At 38.5% G+C, this 23,512-nt stretch overlaps 3 protein-coding genes across 3 annotated transcripts in view; all 3 read left to right on the plus strand.

Annotated features, from left to right (window-relative positions):
* Positions 1-284: 284 nt before the first annotated feature.
* ndufa7 (NADH:ubiquinone oxidoreductase subunit A7) lies at positions 285-4,012 on the plus strand. Its single transcript, XM_017705698.2, has 4 exons — positions 285-440; positions 747-796; positions 2,686-2,823; positions 3,828-4,012. Exons 1-4 carry the CDS (start codon positions 390-392, stop codon positions 3,913-3,915), a joined length of 327 nt encoding a protein of 108 aa, XP_017561187.1. The 5' UTR covers positions 285-389; the 3' UTR covers positions 3,916-4,012.
* Positions 4,013-7,357: 3,345 nt separating this feature from the next.
* LOC108432097 (taste receptor type 1 member 1-like) lies at positions 7,358-16,150 on the plus strand. Its single transcript, XM_017705696.2, has 6 exons — positions 7,358-7,476; positions 7,672-7,969; positions 8,210-8,953; positions 10,623-10,832; positions 11,034-11,154; positions 15,216-16,150. The coding sequence occupies exons 1-6, from the start codon at positions 7,457-7,459 to the stop codon at positions 16,148-16,150; spliced, it is 2,328 nt and encodes a 775-aa protein (XP_017561185.2). The 5' UTR covers positions 7,358-7,456.
* Positions 16,151-18,866: 2,716 nt separating this feature from the next.
* LOC108432096 (taste receptor type 1 member 1-like) overlaps positions 18,867-23,512 on the plus strand; it is a 7,816-nt gene continuing 3,170 nt past the window's right edge. The window contains exons 1-5 of the mRNA XM_017705695.1: positions 18,867-19,042; positions 21,497-21,794; positions 21,936-22,688; positions 22,792-23,004; positions 23,098-23,218. Coding sequence (XP_017561184.1) covers positions 18,867-19,042; positions 21,497-21,794; positions 21,936-22,688; positions 22,792-23,004; positions 23,098-23,218 — 1,561 coding nt within the window. The remainder of the gene's footprint in view (positions 19,043-21,496; positions 21,795-21,935; positions 22,689-22,791; positions 23,005-23,097; positions 23,219-23,512) is intronic.

Consider the following 23,512-nt stretch of genomic DNA (forward strand, 5'->3'; position numbering starts at 1 on the left):
AATTCATTAATAAATGTGCAGAACTTTTAAATTACTTTCACTTACAAAATCTAAAAAACACAATTTGACCAGGGACACACACTTTGGCATACAACTGTGCTCACAAGCTTTGGGGCACTTTGGTAAATATTCACAGTGAACCCGGGGAGTGAGTTCTGTGCTCGGACCGACAGGGGGCGACACTTTCACTTCTCACCTCGTAACGGCTTCACTGACACGGAGAAGAAATTCGGTTTCCGTCTACAGCGTTTGAGGCTCGACCGTCCGTCTCTGGCTGATCTGGGTTCAGCTGTAACGGAATAACCGCTGAGTTACCGCCGGCTCCTCAGAGCGGAGCTGATCCTGAATCAGTCTGTGCGGACAGCAGCCTTTTCACCTTGACACCAGCCATGGCGTCTGCAACTAAGATTATTCAGAGGCTAAGGAACCTTTTGTCAGGGGTAAGAGGTTTTACCGGCTCTGTTATATCCTCAAAAGTGTTCACACAGAAAAGTCCTGCTAGAAAGAAGCATAACACAAGAAATAAATACACCGTACGGGTTTATAAAGCTAGTTAGGTTAACCAAACGAGGACCCTCGTTAGCTTCTAGTGCTATGCTCGTTCTGTTCAGCGGGTTTTATTTATTTTTAGTTTTATTTTATTTTACACTGTTGATCTGAATAGGAAGCGTTTTCAGTTCGTTGAAGTCACTTTCAGTGTGATGGGTCGCTAAGATGTCTAACGTTGTTGTGACTTCTCTCCACAGCAAGACCTGCAAGCAAAGCTGCAGTTACGTTACGGTGAAATTGCTAAAAGGTATAAACGTTTGTCTTCAGTTATGTTGGTGTAACTTATGTAGGCGGATTTTTCTCTATATTGGCATAAAATGCAGTGCTCGGATAAAGCTAATAATAAAGCTAAAGATAAAGCTTGGTTTGAGAACAGATCTAATGTAGGATGTGTTTTTTCAGGCTAGTTGTCCTATAATAATAATAATCCTATGATAATTCTGAGCTGTGCACGTGTGTTTTGTAATTGGCTGTTTAGCCTAATGGTTAAGTTACTCATCCCCCGTGTGGGCCTGTTGACAGTTTGGGCCAGCAATGTAACAGCGTCTCTCTGGTGCTGTGTTTATGAAGTAATTCGATCCGTTCTGTCATCTGCGCTCCTAACGATGTGTTCATTGCTGAAACTCAATGTAATAATGCGATTAATCGTACATACATAAACTGTATTAGAAATTATATTGAACTATGCTGAATGCTATTTACATGAGCAACTTGCCTAGAATCTATTGTGTATATTTTTAAAATGCTTTGCTGTTATTCTGCTGAAAGGAGGAAAAAGTTAATAAACTATGCATATTATAACTGCAGTTGCAATCAAAGTTCTGGAAATAAATATTTAATTTAATATAAGTGTTTAAATGAGGCAGAGTTCAACTTTATAGCTCAAACCTTATTTACTTTTCAGCAGGCTGCCTTCTGCCTGTAAAACCGTTTTGCAACCATTATAACCACTGTGTTAACACTAGAAACACAATGATAATGGTTTATTGTATTATGGAAGAGAGTGATACTGGGTTGCTAAGTTTTACTGCATTTGTGGTAAAAATAAATATTTCTCTAATGTTAATTTAGGTTAATATACTCAATTTCTACGGTTTATGTATCAGTAGGCTGATGAAATTATGACAATAACTTCACAATCTAATTTTCCTCGATAGAAGTATTAGAAATATTTTATATAACAGACCATTCTCACAGGGTACAGCATTGTTTGTCTGGTGTAAGAGAATCACACTGCAGTTAATGCCACTGAGGTCCGTCTTGCACTCAGTAAGATATGTTGCGGTTCTTCCACCCTTCAAACTACTATGGCAGCATAAAGAAATCCAGATGTCTACTATCTGGTGTTTGAATATTGTGATATGCTCTGACATGGAGGTGGAAGGAGTGATATCAGTAAGGCAGTGTGATCCATCACTGATGTACCAAGCCAGCTAATCTTTGCTGTTTGTACTAAGCTGACATTGTTAATAAACAGTAACCAGATAACCTGGCATTTGTCACCTGACAGTTAAAAAGAATGATTTCTGATGTAATGAAAGATTAAAAAGATTGTGGCTGTGCTGTGCAAGTGAGAGAGCTGCTTTAACCAGCTGGGAATAACAGCAAACCTGGGAAACTTTCCCCCAGTATCCCATAACAGATTTGTAAACTATTGCGCTGTTTGTCATGTTCTGACCATAAACAATAGTTTAAAACCACAATTTACCACTTGGCTTCTTCAACTTTCACTCAGGTGCAAAAATCGGCCTTTGAACTGTTAAAGAAATAATGATGACATTTAATATGATTATTAATATCGACTGATATGAAAATTTTCATTGTGATAATATTTTTGGCCATATTGCTCAGCTCTATGCATCAGCATCAACAATGGCAGAAATATACATGAAAAATATTAGATATCAGCATGAGCCCACAGATCCCATATCCTTGCACCCCTTGTTAAGAGTATGTTGAGTTGGGGGTGTAATATTGTAAACTATCAAGGAAATAACCTTTAACAGACAGTTCTGATTTTTCTGATGTTGTATCCAGTGAAAAAGTATCTGTGAAGATATTTTAAATATATCCCTCAAAGTGTCTGTAGCCTATATATTGACCTGACTCAAACTTCTCATTTTGTTTTGGTGCCAGGACTCAGCCGCCTCCCAAACTTCCAGTTGGACCCAGCCATAAATTTGCCAACAACTACTATCATACCAGAGATGGAAGACGGGAGGCTATTCCCCCGACTATTATAATGTCTTCTCAGAAGGCCCTGGCTGCTGGAAGGCAAGTTATCTTCTGTGTACTATAGCGTAGTGTGTGCCTATGCATATAGTTCAGTTTTTCTGAATCGTAAAGGGAGAAATCAGCTCAGAGATCAGTTCTCTAACTCATAACTGCTTTGTGAAAACCAGCACAGAGAAAATGCAAGTGATGTAGCAGTGTAATACAAACCCAATTCCAAAAAAGTTGGGACAGTATGGGCAATGCAAATAAAAACAGAAAACAGTGATCTATAAATTCACTTTGACTTATATGTAAACAAAAACAGTACAAGACAAATGTTTCACTTATCATTATGTAATTCATGCCTGCAACACATTCCAAAAGGATGGGACAGGGCAATTTAATAATAGTAGCATTGTTAAATAGTCCGAAAACATTTGTAACATGTAAATATGCTTGGGTGTAAGAGGAGCATCCAGGAAAATCATTAGGCCTTAGTCCTTTATGAGATAAGGATGTTTGCATCCTTGCATCGATGTAATTGTTTAAAAACGATGTTCCTCAGCAGGCATTCAGATTTAACATATTTCATCCTGTACGGTGCATAATTTTATAAAAAATCTGGAAAACTCTCTACGCGTAAAGGGTGAAAATCACCACTGAATCCCTCTGACCTTCAATCCGTCAGACAGCACTGCATTAAAAACCAGCATGCTTCTGTAGTGGACATCACCGAATGGAGATGGATGGAAACTGTTGTAACTAAACAACTTTGCTGAATATGTTTTCAATTTGATATCGGTCAAACAGAATTGACTAATCTCTGCTTTCACATACTGTCCCAGCATTTTTGGAATTGTGTTTAAGTTTTAGAAATGTTTAATCAATGTAATGAACCCCCACTGAATGGTCTAATCCTTTTGCTTATCACTGTACATTTCAGTCAATACCATCAATCTATACAACTTGATTTTCACCAAGATCAGAGCACACCAAAGCAGTTTAGTCTTAGACTTCATTTTGTGCTGACCTGCTATTAAAGTCATTATTTCGTGTTTTCACAGCGAAGCTCCAGGAAAGGTCAAACGTCCTGTGCTGCCTGGACCCGAGCCAAAGGAGCTCCCACTGTCCACTGACCAGCCATACCTTTGATCGCTTCATTTCATGAGGAGTGTAATCATAAAACCTTGTTAATAGATGTATTTTGTCTTTGATTAAACTGTGTACATACGGAAACGTTTCAGATACATGTTTAATTGTCTGCTGTCACTTCATTTGTTAGAATATTGGAGAACAGAAATCATCCAGTGCACACACATCGTTAGGCTTTTTTTTAGCATAATGGCAGAAACAATGATTCAAGTCATTCCCCCTGTATTTCTAAGCAAGGAAGTGAGGTTACTGAAATTAAGTGCGTTTATTTTAAAACACGAAAGTGGTGATTCATTGCTCATCTAAGAGCCAATAGTTTAATAATACATGAAGAGAATGTCATTGTATCTTCAGAAGGCCAACTTTATAGAAGAATTTTTCCATTTTGATGCAAATTAGTATAACAAAAACAAATCAATTTGGACCATTTCTGTTTGTCTGTGTATCATGAAATCTTCACAGTGTAAATAAAATTGCGTTGTCAATAATAAGCTTCCTAACAAGCATAACCTTGTCAAAGCCTAATGCTGAGGTGTCCAGTTTTACCTGCAAAAAGCTGGTATAGCTGCCAGTTTTCATCCCAAACAAACAGGAGCTCACCTGACTCGTTAAATCAGTTGCTCTTTGTCTCAATTATCACCTGAACTCATAGGTTGTTGGAATGAAAATTGTTTTTCGTCTAGTGAAATCTGGAGGTAATTGTGGAAGGGCAGTATAAAAAGGTCAGTAATAATTGGAAATGACCTTTATGTTCCCAAGGCCGTATGTTCTTGGATTCTAAATTTCCAGGGCCCTAGGCCAAGAGCATTGCATCTGTACTGCCTGATGACTTTATCTGACCACCTGTCAGTGGGTTGTAAGGGCAGCAACTCTTGGCTGGCTGACCTGCCAATTTGTCCTACACTCAGTTGTTTTATTGCCTGTTTCATTCACACTGCAGCCCACCTCCACAGAAAGGCAATCCTTCTGCCAGCTTAACCATGAGGACCGTATCTGGATAGCACTATTGGTGCCAGATGGATTGAGGAATTGGAACCTCTAGTTTTTTGGGGACTTTGTGCACTGCCACTGCTTAGCAGAAGCTCTGGGGTCTTGTGTACTGCCACTCCTGAGCAGAAACAAACCAGTGTGGTCACCAACATCTTACCACAGCCTAAAGGTTCACACAAGATGAGCTATTACCAGAGGCAGAAGTTAGTAGTGATACAAAGCTATACAATGCAGACATAAGTTTAATCACAAGACATAAGAGCAAGATTACTGTTCATTTAAGCCCTTTGCCAAGTGACTAGTCTTCATTTTGCATTTGAAGACAGCAAGGAACTCTGTCAGTAAGAGTCTGTAAGGATAAGTTTATTGAACCACCTGGGTGTTGAAACAGAATAGTCTTGAGAATCTGCACTAAAGAATGGTGGGTCAAGCCAAGCCGTGCTTTGAAGCTCAAAGGGCTCCAATTGTGGATAAGGTTTTTGGCTTTATAGGCAAGCATCAGTGTTTTAAATTCTGAAGGGTATGTAGCAGTGGAGTGGCATAGGTGAACTGAGGAAAACTGAAGACGAGTCGGGCTTCTGCATCATGGATTAGTTGAAAGACCAGCCAGAAGTGAGTTGCCGTAGTCAAGGGCTCAAACCACTGGCATGCAGAGCCAAAGATTCCAAGGCTGGCAAGATTTGACGGGAGGATCTTGTAGATGACTGTATTGAAGGCAGCAGAAATATCTAGAAGAATCAGGACCGCTGACAGTTTAGCTTGCTGCGTGGAGCCTCTACATCATCAATATGTAGTGTGTACAAGTTTGAAGCGAGACTGGTTAAGCACTGGTTTGTATCATTTAATAGAGTTTTTTATTTTTTCATCCTGTTATAATCAAAAACAAACATTTATTTCAGAAATGCTTTTCTACAAGATTCCTCTTGTGAAAGGTGAAAAAAAGAAATAGATATTTGTTTCTACATATGCAAATTTTGAGATTTGAGAAGTTTATTGTCCAGTAATCTTGAAGTAGTGAATGTAGTAAATTGTAAATATTGAGTAAATTATGCTTTGATTGGAAGACAAAATCTTGAATGACTGCATTATTTTATTAAAAATAGACTCTAATGTGTAATATATGTAGAAGTGACAGTAGACTATGAATTTGGGGATAATGTTTTTTTTTTTAGTGATTAATGGATTTCACTGTCCATTACACTGGACATTGTAATTAGGCTAATGAAATTTTAGAAAACAAACATTTATTATCATCAGAATAACAGAACTAAACAAAAGACGAAACATTTGCTGTGTTTCAGAAATATTATCTCTGACACACGTTATTTCTGTCTACATTAGATTAGCCTTTAAAATGTGTAATGTGTATATTACATCAATCTAAACAATATAGCTTATGTAAAGTTTTCTGACTTGTTTTCTTCAAAGACCTTGATTGTTTCAACCATTTGTTCATTGTAGATTTAGTTATATAAATCACTGATTATGCTTTGCATTAAAAAGCTTGTTTTTTATTATTATTATTAGTAGTAGTAGTAATTGTATTAGGGCAGCACAGTGGTGTGGTGGGTAGTGCTGTTGCCTCACAGCAAGGAGGGCCCGATTTCTTGTCCCTGGCCAGCCGACCAAAGTCCTCTCTGTGTGGAGTTTGCATGTTCTCCCCGTGTCTGCATGGGTTCCCTCCGGGTTCTCCGGTTTCCTCCCACAGTCCAAAGACATGCAGTCAGGCCAATTGGACATGCTAAATTGCCCCTTGGTGTGAGTGTGTGATTGAATGTGTCTGTCTGTCTGCCCTGCGTTTGACAATGTGCAATTGTATTAGATAAAAATTATTATGAAGATTATTAAATATTTTAGGAACTATTAAAGCAGAAGTCCAGGTAGTTCCACGTATTCAGAAACCTTTTCATCCAGCTGAACATACAGTAAACACAGAAAAAAGTTCAGTGCCCGATTTGTGTTTTGTTATATTGGCTATAAGAAATAGGTCTTAAGTCTGGTATACTGGACAAAAATGCTAAGCAAACAAAAAAATCACATAATATATTACTTAGTACACAGCAGAGAACATTTTGATGGCAAAAAATAGTCAGCTTTAAAGTGTCCAGTCTCAGGACTGAGAGTAATATGTCTTAGGCCTAACTTGCTGTATCACTTTGGCCAGAGTCAAATTTAGCTACACAGCTTCACTCATGTGTCAAAGTGTCAGGGGTTTTCCAGGTGTTAGGTCATTATTTCAGGAAAGCAACACATGCAAAATGACATTTGCCTTCAAAATTCAAATAAGGTTATGTAAAGTTGGTCCAAATGATCTTCCAGCTTCTGTATAATTGCTTGTCATAACCAGTGCTCTGTTTATCATATTGCTATACCAACACTGATTAAAGCAACGATGCAGTGTGTTCTATTGGGCTGTCTCTTCAAATTTGTTTTATATGTTTTCATCAAATATGATTGTGAGGCTTCCGAGTTTAACTTACAAGGAGACTACAAAATTGGGGGCATTTTTAAGGTGCATACAGCCGGTGACATCGCAGTCCAAAGTTCTCCCATGGCACTGGAATGCTTGACGTAAGTACATAAAACTTTCCTGTAATTTTTTGTTGTGTCCCTCAGATGTTGTGGCCTTATAGTCACTATTAACTACCTTAAAGAGAAAGAAACCGTATTGGTAGAAATGAAGGTGGTCTACTTTCATTTAATTACTCATTCAGATGCCTTGACTTGCTTGATTCCAAATGGCTCTATTTTTCATTCTCTCTACAGGCAGCCATTTACTATAGAGGGTTATTCGATGATGCAGGTGATGAGGTTTGCTGTACAGGAGATTAATAACTCCTCTACCCTCCTGCCAAACATCTCTCTTGGCTATAAGATATTTGATACTTGTGCTGCTGTTCAGAATTTTCCTTCCATTCTCGATTTGATCTCAAACAATGGGAAAATAACAGTTGTGACGAATCGTGACAACATACCGCACAATGTCATTGCTGTTGTGGGCCCATATGGAAGCGCCGACACTGTGCTTCTTGCACCTCCTTTTATGATGGACTTGATTCCAATGGTATGTGTATCAGCGATCCATTCAGACGGCAAAACGTTGAGAAAAAAATATATCGCTTAAATCGCTTCATTCGGATAAAGTCGTATGCAAAGGTTTGAACACTCCTAATCAAATGACAACTTATTTTTACTAAGAAAGTCAACTAAACATGCAGCCAAACGTTAACCAGGGGTGCCCAAACTTTTGCATTCAATTGTATGTACACTCACTTGATTTTTTTATTTATTTATTCATTTATAGATTAGTTATGGAGCTTCTAGCTCCACTCTGAGCAATAAGTTGGTGTATCCATCTTTCCTGAGGACTGTACCAACCAACAAAGATATAATTGGCTTAATCATTCAGATCATAAACAATTTTGGATGGAACTGGGTGGCTTTTATTGGAAGTCAAGATGACGAGTACAGCCGTAATGGACTCGAGTTATTCCGCGAGTACATACAAGACACCAATATATGCTTGGCCAGTCTTTATGCACTTCAGAAGAACTCAAATTTTGAAGACGTACTACGAAAGATAGACTCACTGAGTATAAACGTCATCATACTTTTTATGCTGGAAGACTACGCCAGAGACGTTATTAAAACAGCCATAAAGATCAACATAGAGGGCAAAGTTTGGATAGCAGGTGATACATGGTCTATGGACAGGGAGCTCTCCACTACACCTGGGATTGAGAAGATCGGGACGGTTTTTGGAGTTACAGACAGGACGCTGAGCTTGCCTGGATTCGCAGACTTTGTCTACAAGTCACGGTTCAAGGGTGAAACTGATGAGTGCGTGAACTGCAGTTCGGTTGGAGAGACGTGTAACCAAGCTTGTGAAAACTGTACGAGCTTGAATGTAGAAAAACTGATTCATGTAAACCCCACATATTCTTTCTCCATATACACTGCTGTGTACGCCATTGCCCATGCGTTGCATGTTGCACTCAACTGCAGCAAGGTGGGGTGCAGCAAAGTTCAAGACATTCCACCTTATTTGGTAAGCCTCTTTTTATGGACATGTTGACTATCGTACAACTGTTTACAGAGTGAAAGCTTCTTGCTGTTAGAGCTCAAGTGAGGACTAACAGTTGTCTAACTTTCTAAAAGAGGGGAACCCTCAGGGCCTTCTAGGCCTTCAGAAAAGCCTCACGATTCCTAGCAACTAAAAACATTTTTAGTTGCAATTTTTAGTTAATTATTTAATAAAAGTGCAATATTTATTCTACAGAATCATGCTTGTATTTAACCTCTGCCTGTATTACAGCACTACTTGTTTCATTTTTAAGTTTTAAATGGACACAAAAGGGTTAAATCGTTCAAACGCATAGCAAAAAAAAACAATTAGGAATTGTTTTTATTCCTAGTATTTAGGTAGAGTTCAAGAGTTCAATAGATGTCCTAACACACTGGACTAACAATCAGCATGAATACAAAGTGACAGAGGAATCAAACAGTCATGTTTTCAAATATGGAAGGACCAGTTTTCCGAAAAGAAAAAAAAAATCACTCTAGGCCTTCCAGAAGTTCACGATATGTCACTGAATACAAATGTGAGAATCAGGCTAATTAATGGGTTTTTAGAAATGGAAAACAGCAGTAATGCAATAAATAAACTGTGTGTCACAAACTTTAAGTAAAACATGGAATATCATTAAGGAGCTTTAAATGTCTGGTTTCGGTCTAGACGGACCAAAAAATGTCTGAAGCATCTACAAACTACTAGAATCCTGAGCATTACCTGGGTGACAGTTCCCACTGTTTTTGTACCATTTTTCATCATTGTTTATCAAGTTATTTTAATCCCCTGTTGGTGGCTTGAATATAGTGTGACTCAATCTATCGCTGCTGTCGGAACAAAACCTCGTATCTCTGAAATGGTAACTTTACAGGAAAGGGAAAAAACATACTTTACTTTTAATGTAAGTCAATGGAACCAGACTTTTTTCCCAAGTCATTCTGCGCTGTTTCTTTTGGTTCTTTCATCATGAAATTTACATTTACATGTAAAGGGTAACAGGTATTTTCAAATTATGTCAAAAAATTGAAAAACGACAAAACAAAAATGGAGATACGAGCTTTTGTTCCGACAACAGCGATATACAGCTCCTGAGGAGAGCTTGCCAGGCCTAACTGCCTCCACAAGGCAGGGCAAGTTGTACAACTAATATTCCCAAAACAAACGATAAGAGTCCATATTCCATTATATACATTTTCTGGAACTACTTAAAGATTTATCAAAAAATACTGCAAATGTCATGTAAATGGAATATATTTTCAGTTTATGAGCTGATATTTGTTTTTTGCTCTTATTACTCTGCATTTTATATATATATATATATATATATATATATATATATATATATATATATATATATATATATGTATATATATACAATAAATATAAATATATAATTCTTAATGTCCATATTATATATTAAAGCTGTAGTTCAAACTACTCGGAAGTATTGTGAGTATATAGTATGTATTTTCTTCTGTAGTGGAGATGTGCAGGTTTTAAAGGACAATTAAACTTGCTTGAATAGTTCAACATGATTTAGAGAAAAAAAAGATGTGTTCTTTTGCCCTACCCTAACATATATTTTGCACAGTGACTTTATTCTGTCACTGTAGAAGAAAGCTTATCAATGTTTCCCTTTTCATTCAAGCTTCTACAATATGTGAGAAAGTCAAACTTCGCATTGCACAATCGGGTAATTCGATTTGATGAATATGGAGATCCACCAGCTAGTTTCGCAGTGGTGCACTGGAGACCAAAGAGAGACCCCTTCTTTGTGATGGTTGGCACATATGACACATATCCAACTGTTCGGTTTACTCTGAACAATAACCTGGTGTCCTGGTATGACAACGGCACAGTAAGTTATGCTTATTTCTAAGATTAGGTTGATTAACCTGAAGACGTATGGATACGGTTGTATTGCATCATTTTTCATCCAAACATTTATAAGTTATGATGGTTATAAGTTCTCAGAAACATCTCAGTCAGTTACATTATATAAAGTATGGAAAAAGAAGCACCAAATAACAACAATTTGCCTTTTAACTCTGTTCCCCAGGTGCCTTTTTCTAACTGCTCGGTCGAATGTGAGACAGGTTTTGCGAGAGTGCAGAATTCAGTACAAAAGTGCTGCTTTCAGTGTGAGAAATGCCCGGCCAACACGTACATCAACACCTCGGGTAAGTTCTTTAAGTATACATTTCATATGATATTTACTCTACAGTTACAGTCACGACTACAGATTTACATTTTGAGTACTTAGAAGAGGTTTTGTGTTCTTGATGTTATGTTGCCTTGAAGTGCTGATTAATTTTTAAAAGCTAAGTCTACTGTACTGTAATGGTCTCCTAACTGGACTCCAGCTTCAGCTTCAGCTGATTCACAATGCAGCTCCCAGAGTCTCATTAGGGGTAAAGGAAGGGATCACATTACCCCCATTCATAAATCCTTACTCTGGCTACCAGTCTCTTACAGAACAGACTTCAAGATACTATTACTGGACTATGAATGGCTGAATGGTTTAGGACCAGCACATTTATCTAATATGCTGCAGCGATATGTGACTTTAGAAGAACATCAGAAGAGTCCAGACACTGGACACTTAAATCAGGACTATTTGAGTCCTATTTGAGCAGCTTTCAGCTCAGTTTAAAGCACAGTTAGCACTACTGCGCTTCTCTCCTGTAACAGCACTTTATTACCCTGGGTTAGTTTTTAATTTGGTGAATTCATTTCTTGTTATTTAATGATTGATTGTTTTATTCCTGTTTATATTTCCATTCTCTTTTCCTTTATGCTTCTTTTAAATATTAAGTGAACTGTTTTGTACTTTCTCATTTGTAAAGCACTCTAATTGATAGCGGCGTCATTGCCATATAGAAAAACGTCTTTTAGACCACAGCACACATAAGCTATATGAAAACATGTAGGTGTAGAGTTAACTACTTCAGTGAAAGGATTTTGTCGTTCTTTGTAGCTTTTTAAAGGCTTTTAAAGTGATGTTCACTGTCTAAAAACCTCCATCTGCCAGTACTTGCAAGAACTCTGACTTTAAAAAAAATAATATTAAAGTAAATATCAATAATAACAAAGGCGAACCATGAGCATTAGAGCTAGGTCTTCAGCTCGGGTCCAAACACCTCAGCGGCAATGCTAACTTCTGTTGTTAGCGCTGTGCTAACGGCGATTCTCAGGAAGGCTTTCTGAGGAGGCTGGAGGTCTTAAGGAGCTTCTTATTTGAATTTCCTGCTCCACCTTAAACCCTTCAGCTGTTCCGATGATAAGTTATGATGCCTAAATGCGCCACAGTGTGACTGCTGCAGCGTTTAAGGTGGAACGGATAATTGGAACGTTAAACGATAAACATTACAGTGGCACAGGAGCAATACTCTTAAAGTACTTTTTAAAGTTTAAATACAAGCATGATGAATAAAAATGAACTAAAAATCATTATAAAAATGATAGACACACTTAGTTTTTTACTTCACAGCATCACTGAGCCTTCTCTCCTCAGGACTAGAAGGCCCTGAGCAGTCCCCACTTAATTCTACATAATTAGAAATAATTTTAGTGCCCAAATGACCACATGTTGGTTTAATAACTTCATTTAAAGGTTTCAGATTTTGGTGTCGTTTGTACCTTTTTAAAGACTTTTATTTTTAAAGGATCTTCAGCGTCTAAAAAAACGTGTCCTCTGGCCTTGAACTTGAAAAAAATGACATTGACATGAACGTCAATACTCTACAAATGACAAAAAACTACCCCAACGATAATGCCAACTTCTGTTGCTAGTGCTAAGCTAACGACGATTTGTATGAGCACTTTCCGAAGAGGCTGGAGTTAGCTTCTTCTTCAAGTGTCCTCTATTATTTGCATGGAATAGGACTATAAATAAGTCTTGAACAGCCCATATCTTACATTTTCTTGTATATTTATCCCCAGAAGTATATCATGAATTTTTTAATTCATTTTTACATGGTCAATTTCTAACAATTCCTTAGAAACAAACAGGTTGTTTTTGTTATTGTGCCTTTAAAGCTGATATATGTAAATTATTTGTGTTCTGATTGGCTGCCCTGTGTTGTGACTTGTTCAGAAATCAGTCTGAGCTGAAACAGTCCTTGTAACCTATAGCTAAACAGCTATAGGCTGAAAAAGTGGATATGTGTAAATTACAATGGTTTTCATGATATGACAAAAACTATCAAATCAAAATGGGCTGTTGTTTCAGTTAGGCTCAAGGTACTGTTGAACAATACATTCCGAAACAGTAACAATGTTTACCTACTATATCAACTAGGAACATTTGGATTTCAATTAATTTGTAAATTATGTAAATTTATTTTTATAAATTTGTCTCTTTAGAAATCAAAACTGTTTAGTTGATTCCACTGTTGGTTTCTAATTATATTACTGGTTAAACTGGTGGGCCACATTAGGCATTCAGTTCAGATCCTGAAGTCCTAGCCAATGGGAGAGCTCGCTTGGCTTTATATATGTAGATACGACAGAGAAAAAAATCCTGATTAGATTATTTTCAAGAATTTAACCATTTTATTTCCAATCAAATTAGAGTAGCACAATCTTAACAGAGTTTAAAAAGCATGAGGATTATGTTAAAAATTAACTAAAAAATTCACAGAAATCGTTAAATCCACAAGATCACCTATCTCATCCACAATGACCCTCTCAAAGAACATTGATGCTCCAAGCAGTGGAAGAAACACCACACAATTATGGCACAGGCCTCGAGCACTGTCAGAACACTTTTAGTCGCCCAAGGTACAAGTAATATAAAAGGTACCACACGGTCCTTAAAGTCTAACTGGCTAAATGTAATTAAATAAGTTTTAAACTAACATTACATTGCGTTCACTTTCCTAGAGAAAAATGGGCATATTCCTACTTTTTCATAACTTTTTAAGTAGAAGAAATAAGAAGCCTGGAGTCAAGACAAGGTGTGTGGAATCTTTGCAACTTAAAAATGAACTAAACAAGGTCCTAAACAAAAATTACTAAAGGTGCCGAGCACGTACCCTTCAGGACAACATCATCATGACAGTGTTTTGAGGCTAATGACCGTGTGGTCTACAAAGTGTAAAGACAACAAAGTCAAAGAGGCATTTATTCCTAGGTGTAAGAACCATGGGCCTCATTCACCGACCGTTCTTGAGAAGACATTTCTTCTTAAAACCCGCTTACGCAGGTTTCACAAAGTTTTGACATTCAACAATGTGTTTTTATTTGAGGTTTGTTCTTAGGTAAGAACTGAATCTAAACACAATCAAGAACACAACGATGTGAACAATCCTGCGGTTTCAGAGCACGTCATGAATCTGATGTAGACTTTCTTAAGAACTAATTCAAGAAAAAACTTACAAAAATGTTAGTGAAGGCCCTGTTCCTGAAATCCCAGCGAACACATAAGTAAATAAAATGTTTGTATGATACTAAACTTGGGTGTCATATTAAATATCCAGCAAAGCTTATATCAAAGATATAATATACAAATATGATAAAACATGACTGGAGAGCTTGTGGGCGTGGCTAATTAGCAGTTTGTTTGACTGCTCTCTGTCAGACACTTCTAGCCTGCTTCATCCAGGCTTTATTTAACTGTAAGTGGATGAAAAAAGTCATGGGTTGAACTGATGTGCAGATGGACAGACGGATGAAGAAATCGATGGGTGAAGCAACACGTCAATGAAGGAACAAATGAACGAACAATTTTACTAGGCTAGCTTTAGCTCGCCAAGTTTCTCTGACTCTGAAACTGTTTTGTGTGGGCGGGGCAAGAGACGTCAGGCTTGTGATTGGTCAGGAGAATGCTTGCGGAAGCCTTACCCAAGATCAGCACTGCCCAGTTTACATCAAGAGGAAAGAAAGATGGTCAAATATATCGAGTCATTTAAACATTATTCAAAGGGTATGTTTACTATTTGATTGGGTCTGTGAGAAATATATTGTCGCTGTTCAAAAAAACCAAAAACATCATGTATCTCTTTTTTTTCAATTGTTATTTATCTGCACCATTTGAACTTGGCAGCTGTCTGCATTTCATGATGAATTGTCCAGCTGAAATGTTCTAAACTCACTGATCTCTTAATCACTAATTGACGTACATTAAAAAGGTTATGTATGCTTTTCCCTTCTCCTGTTAAACTACTTTTCTGGAACCTTCAGCACAAAACATGAACAATTTTACCTAACGCTGTATTTGTTTTTGGCTGTTCTGTTTCAGTGGACTTCTATACCTGCACCTCCTGTCAGGAAGGTGAATGGTCAGACGAGGGCAGCACATACTGTAGGAAGCGTTCCATCGTTTATCTTCAGTACACCGACCTTCTCTCTATACTTTTCCTGTTATGTGCGGCCTCCTTCATGGTTGTTTCCGTCACGATCACCATCCTCTTTGCAATCAATTACAACACTCCAGTGGTGAAGTCAGCTGGTGGCAGCATGTGTTTCCTCATGTTAGTTTGTTTGATTCTGTCCAACATCGGAGTGTTCTTTTATTTTGGAGTCCCTCAGCCTGCCAGCTGCGTGTTACGAAACATTTTTTTTATATTTTTCTTCACCGTGTGCCTTTCCTGTATGGCTGTGCGCTCCTTTCAAGTCGTGTCTGTCTTCAAAATGGCCGCGAAGTTCCCGAAGGCATACAGCTGGTGGATGAAGCACAATGGCCAGTGGCTTTGCCTTGCCGTGTATACTGTTCTACACCTCATCGCTTGCTGGATATGGCTCCAATTTGGCAGACCAAAGCCCTACAACGACAACGCGTCCTTCAAAGATCAGACTATTCTTAGTTGTGATATAGGGACAGTGGTCACGTCCATCTTAGCTTGGTCTTTCCTCTGGGTTCTCAGTGTGGTCTGTTTTTGTTTTTCCTACATGGGAAAAGATCTTCCCAAAAATTACAACGAAGCACAGTCCATCACATTTAGCCTAGTTTTGTTCTACCTGGGCTGGATTGCATATTTCACAGCGTACATCGTGTTCAGAGGACCGTACGTACAGCTTCTTAATGCTGTGGCCCAGCTGACTAGTTCATATGGAATCATCATCAGTTTCTTCATCCCGAGGACCTACATCATTGTTTTTCAACCAAGCAAGAACACTCAGGCATACTTTCAGACAAAAATTCAGACTTATACCCAGACCATTAGCAGAATGTAGTTTTATGCACGTCATCACTCAAAATTCTTTGAATTCTGTTGCTATTGGTATTTGGTGATTAACGATAGCAGTGAGTGGATTTTCACAATCCTGGTAATTCTCTGATAAAATATTTTCTCATGGTAATGATTCCCTGACCTTTGTTCTTTACATTCATGTTAAAACAGTGACTATATTTACACATTAGAGTGCTAAAAAAAACAATATGTAATTACACTATTGAGAGTAAGAGAGCTAACACTTAGTTGAGGTCTACATCTAGTACTGTGTGTGTTCTCGCATTATGATGTACGGTTTCAACCTTTGTAGCAAATTTACATGTGATGTGCTATTAAACATTTGGTCACCTGCTAAAATAGCCTTTGGTTATTTTGGAGATTATCCAGACTATACTGCATGGTACTAGGCCACTTTTATTCAGCCCCCGCCCCCCCTTCCCAATAAATGTACATTATTCATTCAAATGACACACACACACACATTTTCTAAGCTCCTCCTGGTTCGCAGGGGGTGCTGGACCCTTTGTGCTTAATTCAAATCTTCTACAGTTTATTCTTTCACACTGTCCTGTGATAGCAGTGCACGACCTGGGGGAGGCGCTGCTGCTTCTCTCATGCAGTGCTACCAGAGCCAGATTATGAGGAGCCTGGCCACTTATTAGTCCCACAGTGGGGAAGTTTCACCTCTGCATTTAACCCATCCGTGAAGTGAAACACCACATACACACTAGTGAGCATGCACACACACTAGGGGCACACTTGCCCAGAGTGGTGGGCAGCCCAATCCACGAGCAGCTGGGGGTTAGTGCCGTGGCTAGTGCCCTTGCTCAAGGACATCACCTCAGTCATGTACTGTCGCCGCTGGGGATCGAACCGGCAGCCTTCCGGTCACAGGGCCAGTTCCTTAACCTCCAGCCCACGACTGCCCACCTCGTTATATCAAAAACAGGACTGCTAATGAGCAGAGGGTGCTTTTAGAAAGTAGAAGGATGTATTTTAATAAAAAAGCAAAAGAAAACTTACCTATATATTTCCTTTTTTCTACAGCAAATGGGTTTTGGGCAGCAGCAGGCGGGCATTGCTGCTAGAATGTGATGACTGATTGACCAGTGGAGCAACTCATTGGCTGTTTGCGCTCACTGACGTAATGGACATACATGAGGCACCATTTTAAACTCATATAGCTTGAGTTTAAAAGCTCTTAAAACTATGTCAGTTGTGGCTGGAAGTTAGGGAACCAGCCTTGTGACTGGAAAGTCACTGGCTCAATCCCCTCAGCTGATAGCATGTGAATGAAGTGCCCTTGAGCAAGGCACCTAACCTCCAACTGCACCCCAGGCACCGTGGATAGGGCTGCCCACCGCTCTGGGTAAGTGTGCTCACTGGCCCCTAGTGTGTTAACTAGTGTGTGTGTATGTGGGTGTTTCACTGCACGGATGGGTTAAATGTGGAGGTCTAATTCCAGTGTGTTCAAACACATTTGGCTAATTCAATCAGCGGTGTTAAAATATGTTAGGATATTCAGTGTTCAGGAAATGATTGTATTGTTTTACATTTAAAATGTTTAAGCATTTAAAAACTATGATTGTGCTCAAATACTCCATATCAACCCATTCATTTTGGACTCACTCAGGAGCACCCTCTAGCATTTGAGACATTACAAGTTCTCTGGTGCTACCAGAAATGGTTCGTTTAATCATATCAGACCTCGTAAGCTGTAAGCCAATCATATCGGACCTCATAAGTTGTAAGCCAATCATATCGGACCTTAGGGCGAGGCTCTGCGAAGTAACGTCAGTCAGCAACAGCTGAAGTTGTGACAGGATTTTGGCTGAAAGTTCATTAAAACGAACAGTAGACCTTATTAAAATTCAGTAATACACAGTGAAATGTAGTAGTTACAAGGTGAATATTGAATACAATATGGATTTGTGGCAAGTTATGGTCAGTATAAGCGGCTGTCAGGTTTTTTTACTCGGTTGTTTGTTAGCTAGGTCAGCTAACTGGTTTACCTGAGGCCAAAAAAGTGGCTAGGCTAACACTGACAGCTAGCTAGCTAGTTTAACCTCACTTTTTATTGAGAGTGTGAACCAGTGAGAGAGACAGAAGTAACGTTACTGACAGCTTCGCTTCACTAGTTGCAAACAATAACACCAGTATTTGTCAAATATTTATTACAGTTAGTTATTGTCAGTGAAAATGCCATACAGGGTTCTTTCAATTCCACAAATTTTGGATGGGAATTAAGTGGTAGCTTTGTCGAAGGCCAGTCTCTTTATTTCCTTGATTTGTTGTAAATCTGATTTTAATAAAATGAATGTATTACTAAACACAGGAAAAGAGAGAGCGAGAGAAAGAAGCTGAAGGACTGACAGGGCTGAAGGAGCAGATCTGATGGAGGTTAGTGAAAATAAACAGAGTGACTATGTGCTAATTTGACCAAATAGCTTTTTTTATTTTCTGGCTGTTCCCACTCAGACCCCTTCTATCCTGGACCTCTAGTGTCACCTCTGGTATGCTGTACAATACTCAGGGGACCATTCCCCCAGAGCCATGAACCCAGGAATATCAGGTTATCCCATGGAAATGACATGTAATGATGCATGTGGTGGTTTAATCAAATTGACATATGTAAAGTGGATACGGACGTTACTCCTGCCCTTCTTACTCGACTCTCGCAACACGTCGCTCTATCATGAAACACTTCACCTGGCACCATGCGGTGGTTTGCTCTCTATGTTGTTCTTTTGGATGTAGCTAACTGGTTTAAAATCCCTTGCTCAGCATCTGAATTCAGCTTGCAGGGGGACTATTTGCTGGGTGGACTTTTCTCTTTAAATATAGCTTTAAAACCAGAACTCCAGTCACACCCAGTGACCCTTGAGTGTCGCAGGTAAGTGGCATGCTTTCTATTTTTTGTTTCAAACAACTTAGCGTCAACAGAGTGCATGCTTGAAATAGTGGCCCACCCAGAAAACGCATTTAATCTAACTTAATACAGATTCCAGGATGTTACCACCATTTTTAACCGAAATGTCAGCATAATTATAAGCAATTATAAACAGCTTAAGTAAGATGTAATCAATGTCATTCAGAGTAGTTTGATGTGAAATGCTGTGCTTTAGAGAAACTTACCAAGTCACTTTAGAGTGGTGGTGCTCTAGAATCAGATGTCCTTAGAGCTTAAAGAGCTTAATGGTTCTTGAAGCTACTGCTTATGGCTAAATGTCTGTTGTAGACGTTGCAATCCCTGGTTTCTGTCACCAGCACTGTAAAGCAATCAGAGTCAGAAAGAAGTTTTAGAAAATCATTGGCATTGTAGAAATTAAATGGAATTGCTCTCCATATAGAACCATGAACACTCAAAGAACCGCTTCATGTTTCAAAGCTTTTATGCATGGTGAAATTGTTCTTCAGATTGATAGAGAATGTGTTGTACAGGGTGTCCCCAAAAATTGACATCATTTGAGATGTGAATATCTGAGTAACTACAGGTCCTAGACAAATCAAATAGGCTTAATGTTGAAGAATATAAGATCTATTTATCAAAACAAATCAAAACCGATTTCACAAAGCATCAGGTCAAGTCTTTAGTCCAGCTCCTGCCATACACAGGTTTCCAGAGATGTTCTTCTTACAGACTTTCTGGGGCTTCACGTAAATGTTTCTCGAACCTGATTTATGGTATCTTCTGATACTGGTCGTCATCCAGATCCCTTTGCCCTGCACAGACAGCTTTCCTCTTTGAATTTCTTGTGCCATGTCCAAATCTCTTTCCAGCTGCATTTTTATTGAATTTTCTCGAAAATGCATGCTGCACACTCGTTTGACTGTGTTTGAGCATATTCTAACAAAATGCCTTTTCATTTCTAGTGAACACCATTCTTCAACCTAAAAAAAAACATTAAAAATTAAACTTGGTTAGTTTTTACACATTTTGTTAAAATTTGAGATCATTTGAGGGAGAATTGGCTTTTTTATTAGACTACGAGGTGATATCGATTTTTTGTGACACCCTGTATATGGTTCTATGTATTTTGAACAGTTTTGGTGCTATATAGAACCCTTTTCAAAAAGTTTCTATTTAAAACCATATAGAACACATTGATTCTCCATCAATCTAAAGAACAATTTCACCATGCAAAAAAGCATGGTTTTATATAGAACCATTGTTGTGAAGACCCTGAAGAACGATTTTTAAGCATGTAGGGCACCATTCTCCAATTTAGTGGTTTTAAAAAAGGTTCTAAGATTGTTCCTAGCCTGGATGAACAACTTGAGGATAGACCTTTAGTTGGTGTAGCACATTTATAGGATGTTAAATTCGCAGTAGAGAGAATTGACTGCTTGCTGGTGTTGGTCAAATGACATTTTACTGATTGTAAATGTGACACCAAGTAAATGTATGAAGACATTTTGGTCTTGCTTTATTTAGATAACACCCTATAGATTATCTACATGCAGTATGTTCAAATGAGGGTTAGAAGTAGGACCAGGGTTATGTTTGGGACCTAGGTTAGAATTAAGATTAGGAAAAGTTAAGGTGAATTTATGAGATATTTAGTTGAGCGCAAGTCAAGCATGACAAGAAGCATCTACATTGATGCAAATCATCGCTGAAACCTTGTATTTTTATGTCATTTTTAAATTATTTTAATGTTATTAATTTATTTATTTACTTTGAGAACTTGAAAATGAAAGCTGTACTTTACATAGTGTACTTTACATGACAATTTTACAATTAGTGGAGCAACAGAAATTCTCCAAAATTACTTGGGAAAAAATCTTGTTCCATTTACTTCCATTTAAGGTCAACAATGTATTTTGTGTCCCACATTCTCCTTTACTGGAGATGAAAGGATACGTTTTAGAGTGTAATGGGGAGCGAGGAGGTGGACGCACATGCTGAGATAAGCGAGATTTATTAAGGGCAAATCCAGGGTCATCGTCTAAACGGTCCAGGTTCAGGTAGCCAACACGGATTGATCGGGGGACAGACATGACAGAAACCAGAATCAAAACAAGCAGAACAGTACCAAGACCAATACAGCCAACACAAACAAAGCCCAGCAAAACACAAGGGGCAAACACAGGGCTTAAATACCACAGGACTGATTAGGGACAGGTGGAAACAATCAAGGGTGGAGTCATGAAACGTGGGGGCTGGACCAAAACAAGGCACATGGGCTAAACCAAAACATAAACACATGGACAGGACCGGGAGGGGCCAATCGTGACATAGAGATGCAGCAACGAAAGTGTTACCAATATTTCCTAAAAGCATAAAGCTTTTATCCAAGACTTCAGAATTTTCTCAGCCTTCTCCTGTTCTTGCTCTTTGCTCCAGGTATCACTTTGATGAAGAATCTTATCAGATGTTCCAGGTGATGAGGTTTGCAGTGGAGGAAATCAACAACTCCACTACCCTCTTGCCTAACGTATCACTCGGCTATGAAATCTTCAACCATTGCTCCGACACACTGAATTTTCCCTCCGTTTTCAGTTTCCTTTCTCAGAACGGATCATTTCCAATACAGCGAAATTTCAACAAGTACCAGCCTAATGTAATCACAGTTATAGGTCCTTATGACAGCACTACAACTATCACTGTCGCACCATTCTTCATGATGGACCTTATTCCTATGGTAAATAAACAGTCATTTTGTACAACTCTTCTAAAAGGGCAGGTTTTTTGTCAAATTTTTTGCTTCTTTGTTTTTTGACCAGAGCTTTTTCATTTCCATTTCTTCTTAAATTGAATTTTTTCCTGTTGTTTTCTTTTACAGGTGAATTATGGATCATCCAGTTATGACTTAAGCAATAAATTGTTGTACCCTTCTTTTTTAAGAACAGTTCCTAGCAACAAAGACCTGATCGATATAATTATTCGCATTATTAAGTGGTTTCGATGGAACTGGGTTGCCTTCATTGGCAGCCAGGATGACTACAGCCAAGACGGCCTGAGTTTATTTTACCAGTATATTCGAGAAAATGGCATTTGCTTGGCCTATCAAGGGATGCTTAGCTTAGAGTCTGATTATTATGCAACACTTAAGACAATAGAAAAACTTAAAATAAATATCATTGTGGTTTTTTCTTCAGGTGTCATAGTGGAGAACCTAGTTAGAGCAGCTATAAATCACAATATCAGGGACAAAGTTTGGATTGCTAGTGAGGGTTGGTCTATGAATAAAAAGCTCTCTCAAGAACCTGGGATCCAAAACATTGGGAAAATTTTTGGTATTACAGAACAATTCACTTCTTTACCTGGATTTGACCAGTTCATCAATAAAACACGGAAATACAGTGATGATGACGAAGAATGTAGTGGCTGTGAAGGCCAGTCTTCTCAGGAAAAGACATGTAATCAAGTCTGTGATAACTGCACAAAGTTGAGTTCGGAGGAAATTTTGAATGAAAGTCCAACATTCTCTTTTCCTGTTTATGCTGCCATCTATAGCGTGGCACATGCTTTACACAACGTTTTACGCTGTGATTCAAATTGCTGCAACAAGAACGTCGCAGTTTACCCCTTCATGGTATGTAGAACTTAATAGCATGAGCAGTTATCTTCATAACGTATACTGAATGCTGGTGCAAATCACAGTATCAGTAAATCGTGCTGTTGTCTGTATCCTGTAGCTTCTGAAGGAAGTTAAGAAGTTGAACTTTTCTCTTAATGGCCATCAAATAAAGTATGACATCAATGGGGATCCACCTGTCAGTTATGCAGTGGTTCTCTGGCACCCCAACACCGGTTCTCAAGTCTTCGAGGTGGTTGGTACATATGCTACATATCCAGAAATCGCTTTCACCATCAACAGCTCCCTCATACTCTGGAATAATGATGGCTCTGTAAGGAAAAGCCTACTTCACTGCCTATGTCCTCACAATATATCACCAGTTTTCCATTAATAAGAATGATAATGGATGTCTCGCCCTCATTAGGTACCCTTTGGAAACTGTTCTGTTGAGTGCAAGGAGGGATTTCAAAGAGAGAAAGATCGCAATCATGAATGCTGTTTTCGTTGTAAGATCTGCCCGAGTAACACCTATATAAACTACACTCGTAAGTATTTGACACAAAGTCATAAACATGGTTTCTGATCCGGGTCTGTATTCATGACACATGTTCTAGTCAGTGTCAGCACACTCTTAAATAACAAACTTTTCTCAGCAGCATCTGTGAGAAAACTGACCCAGGGTTTGGTCCACTTTTCTGTTCATGAGTAGCTATTCTTTATTTAAGGCTTCATTTAGATGGGATATTAACTGATCATCTTCTTGCATGTTGGCACATTTCAATCAAGAATACTCTGACCTTTACAATAGTGGAACCATTATAGTACAACATAGAACTCCA

This window comes from Pygocentrus nattereri, chromosome 29 (genome assembly GCF_015220715.1).
Source record: "Pygocentrus nattereri isolate fPygNat1 chromosome 29, fPygNat1.pri, whole genome shotgun sequence".
In the NCBI taxonomy this organism is placed as follows: Eukaryota; Metazoa; Chordata; class Actinopteri; order Characiformes; family Serrasalmidae; genus Pygocentrus; species Pygocentrus nattereri.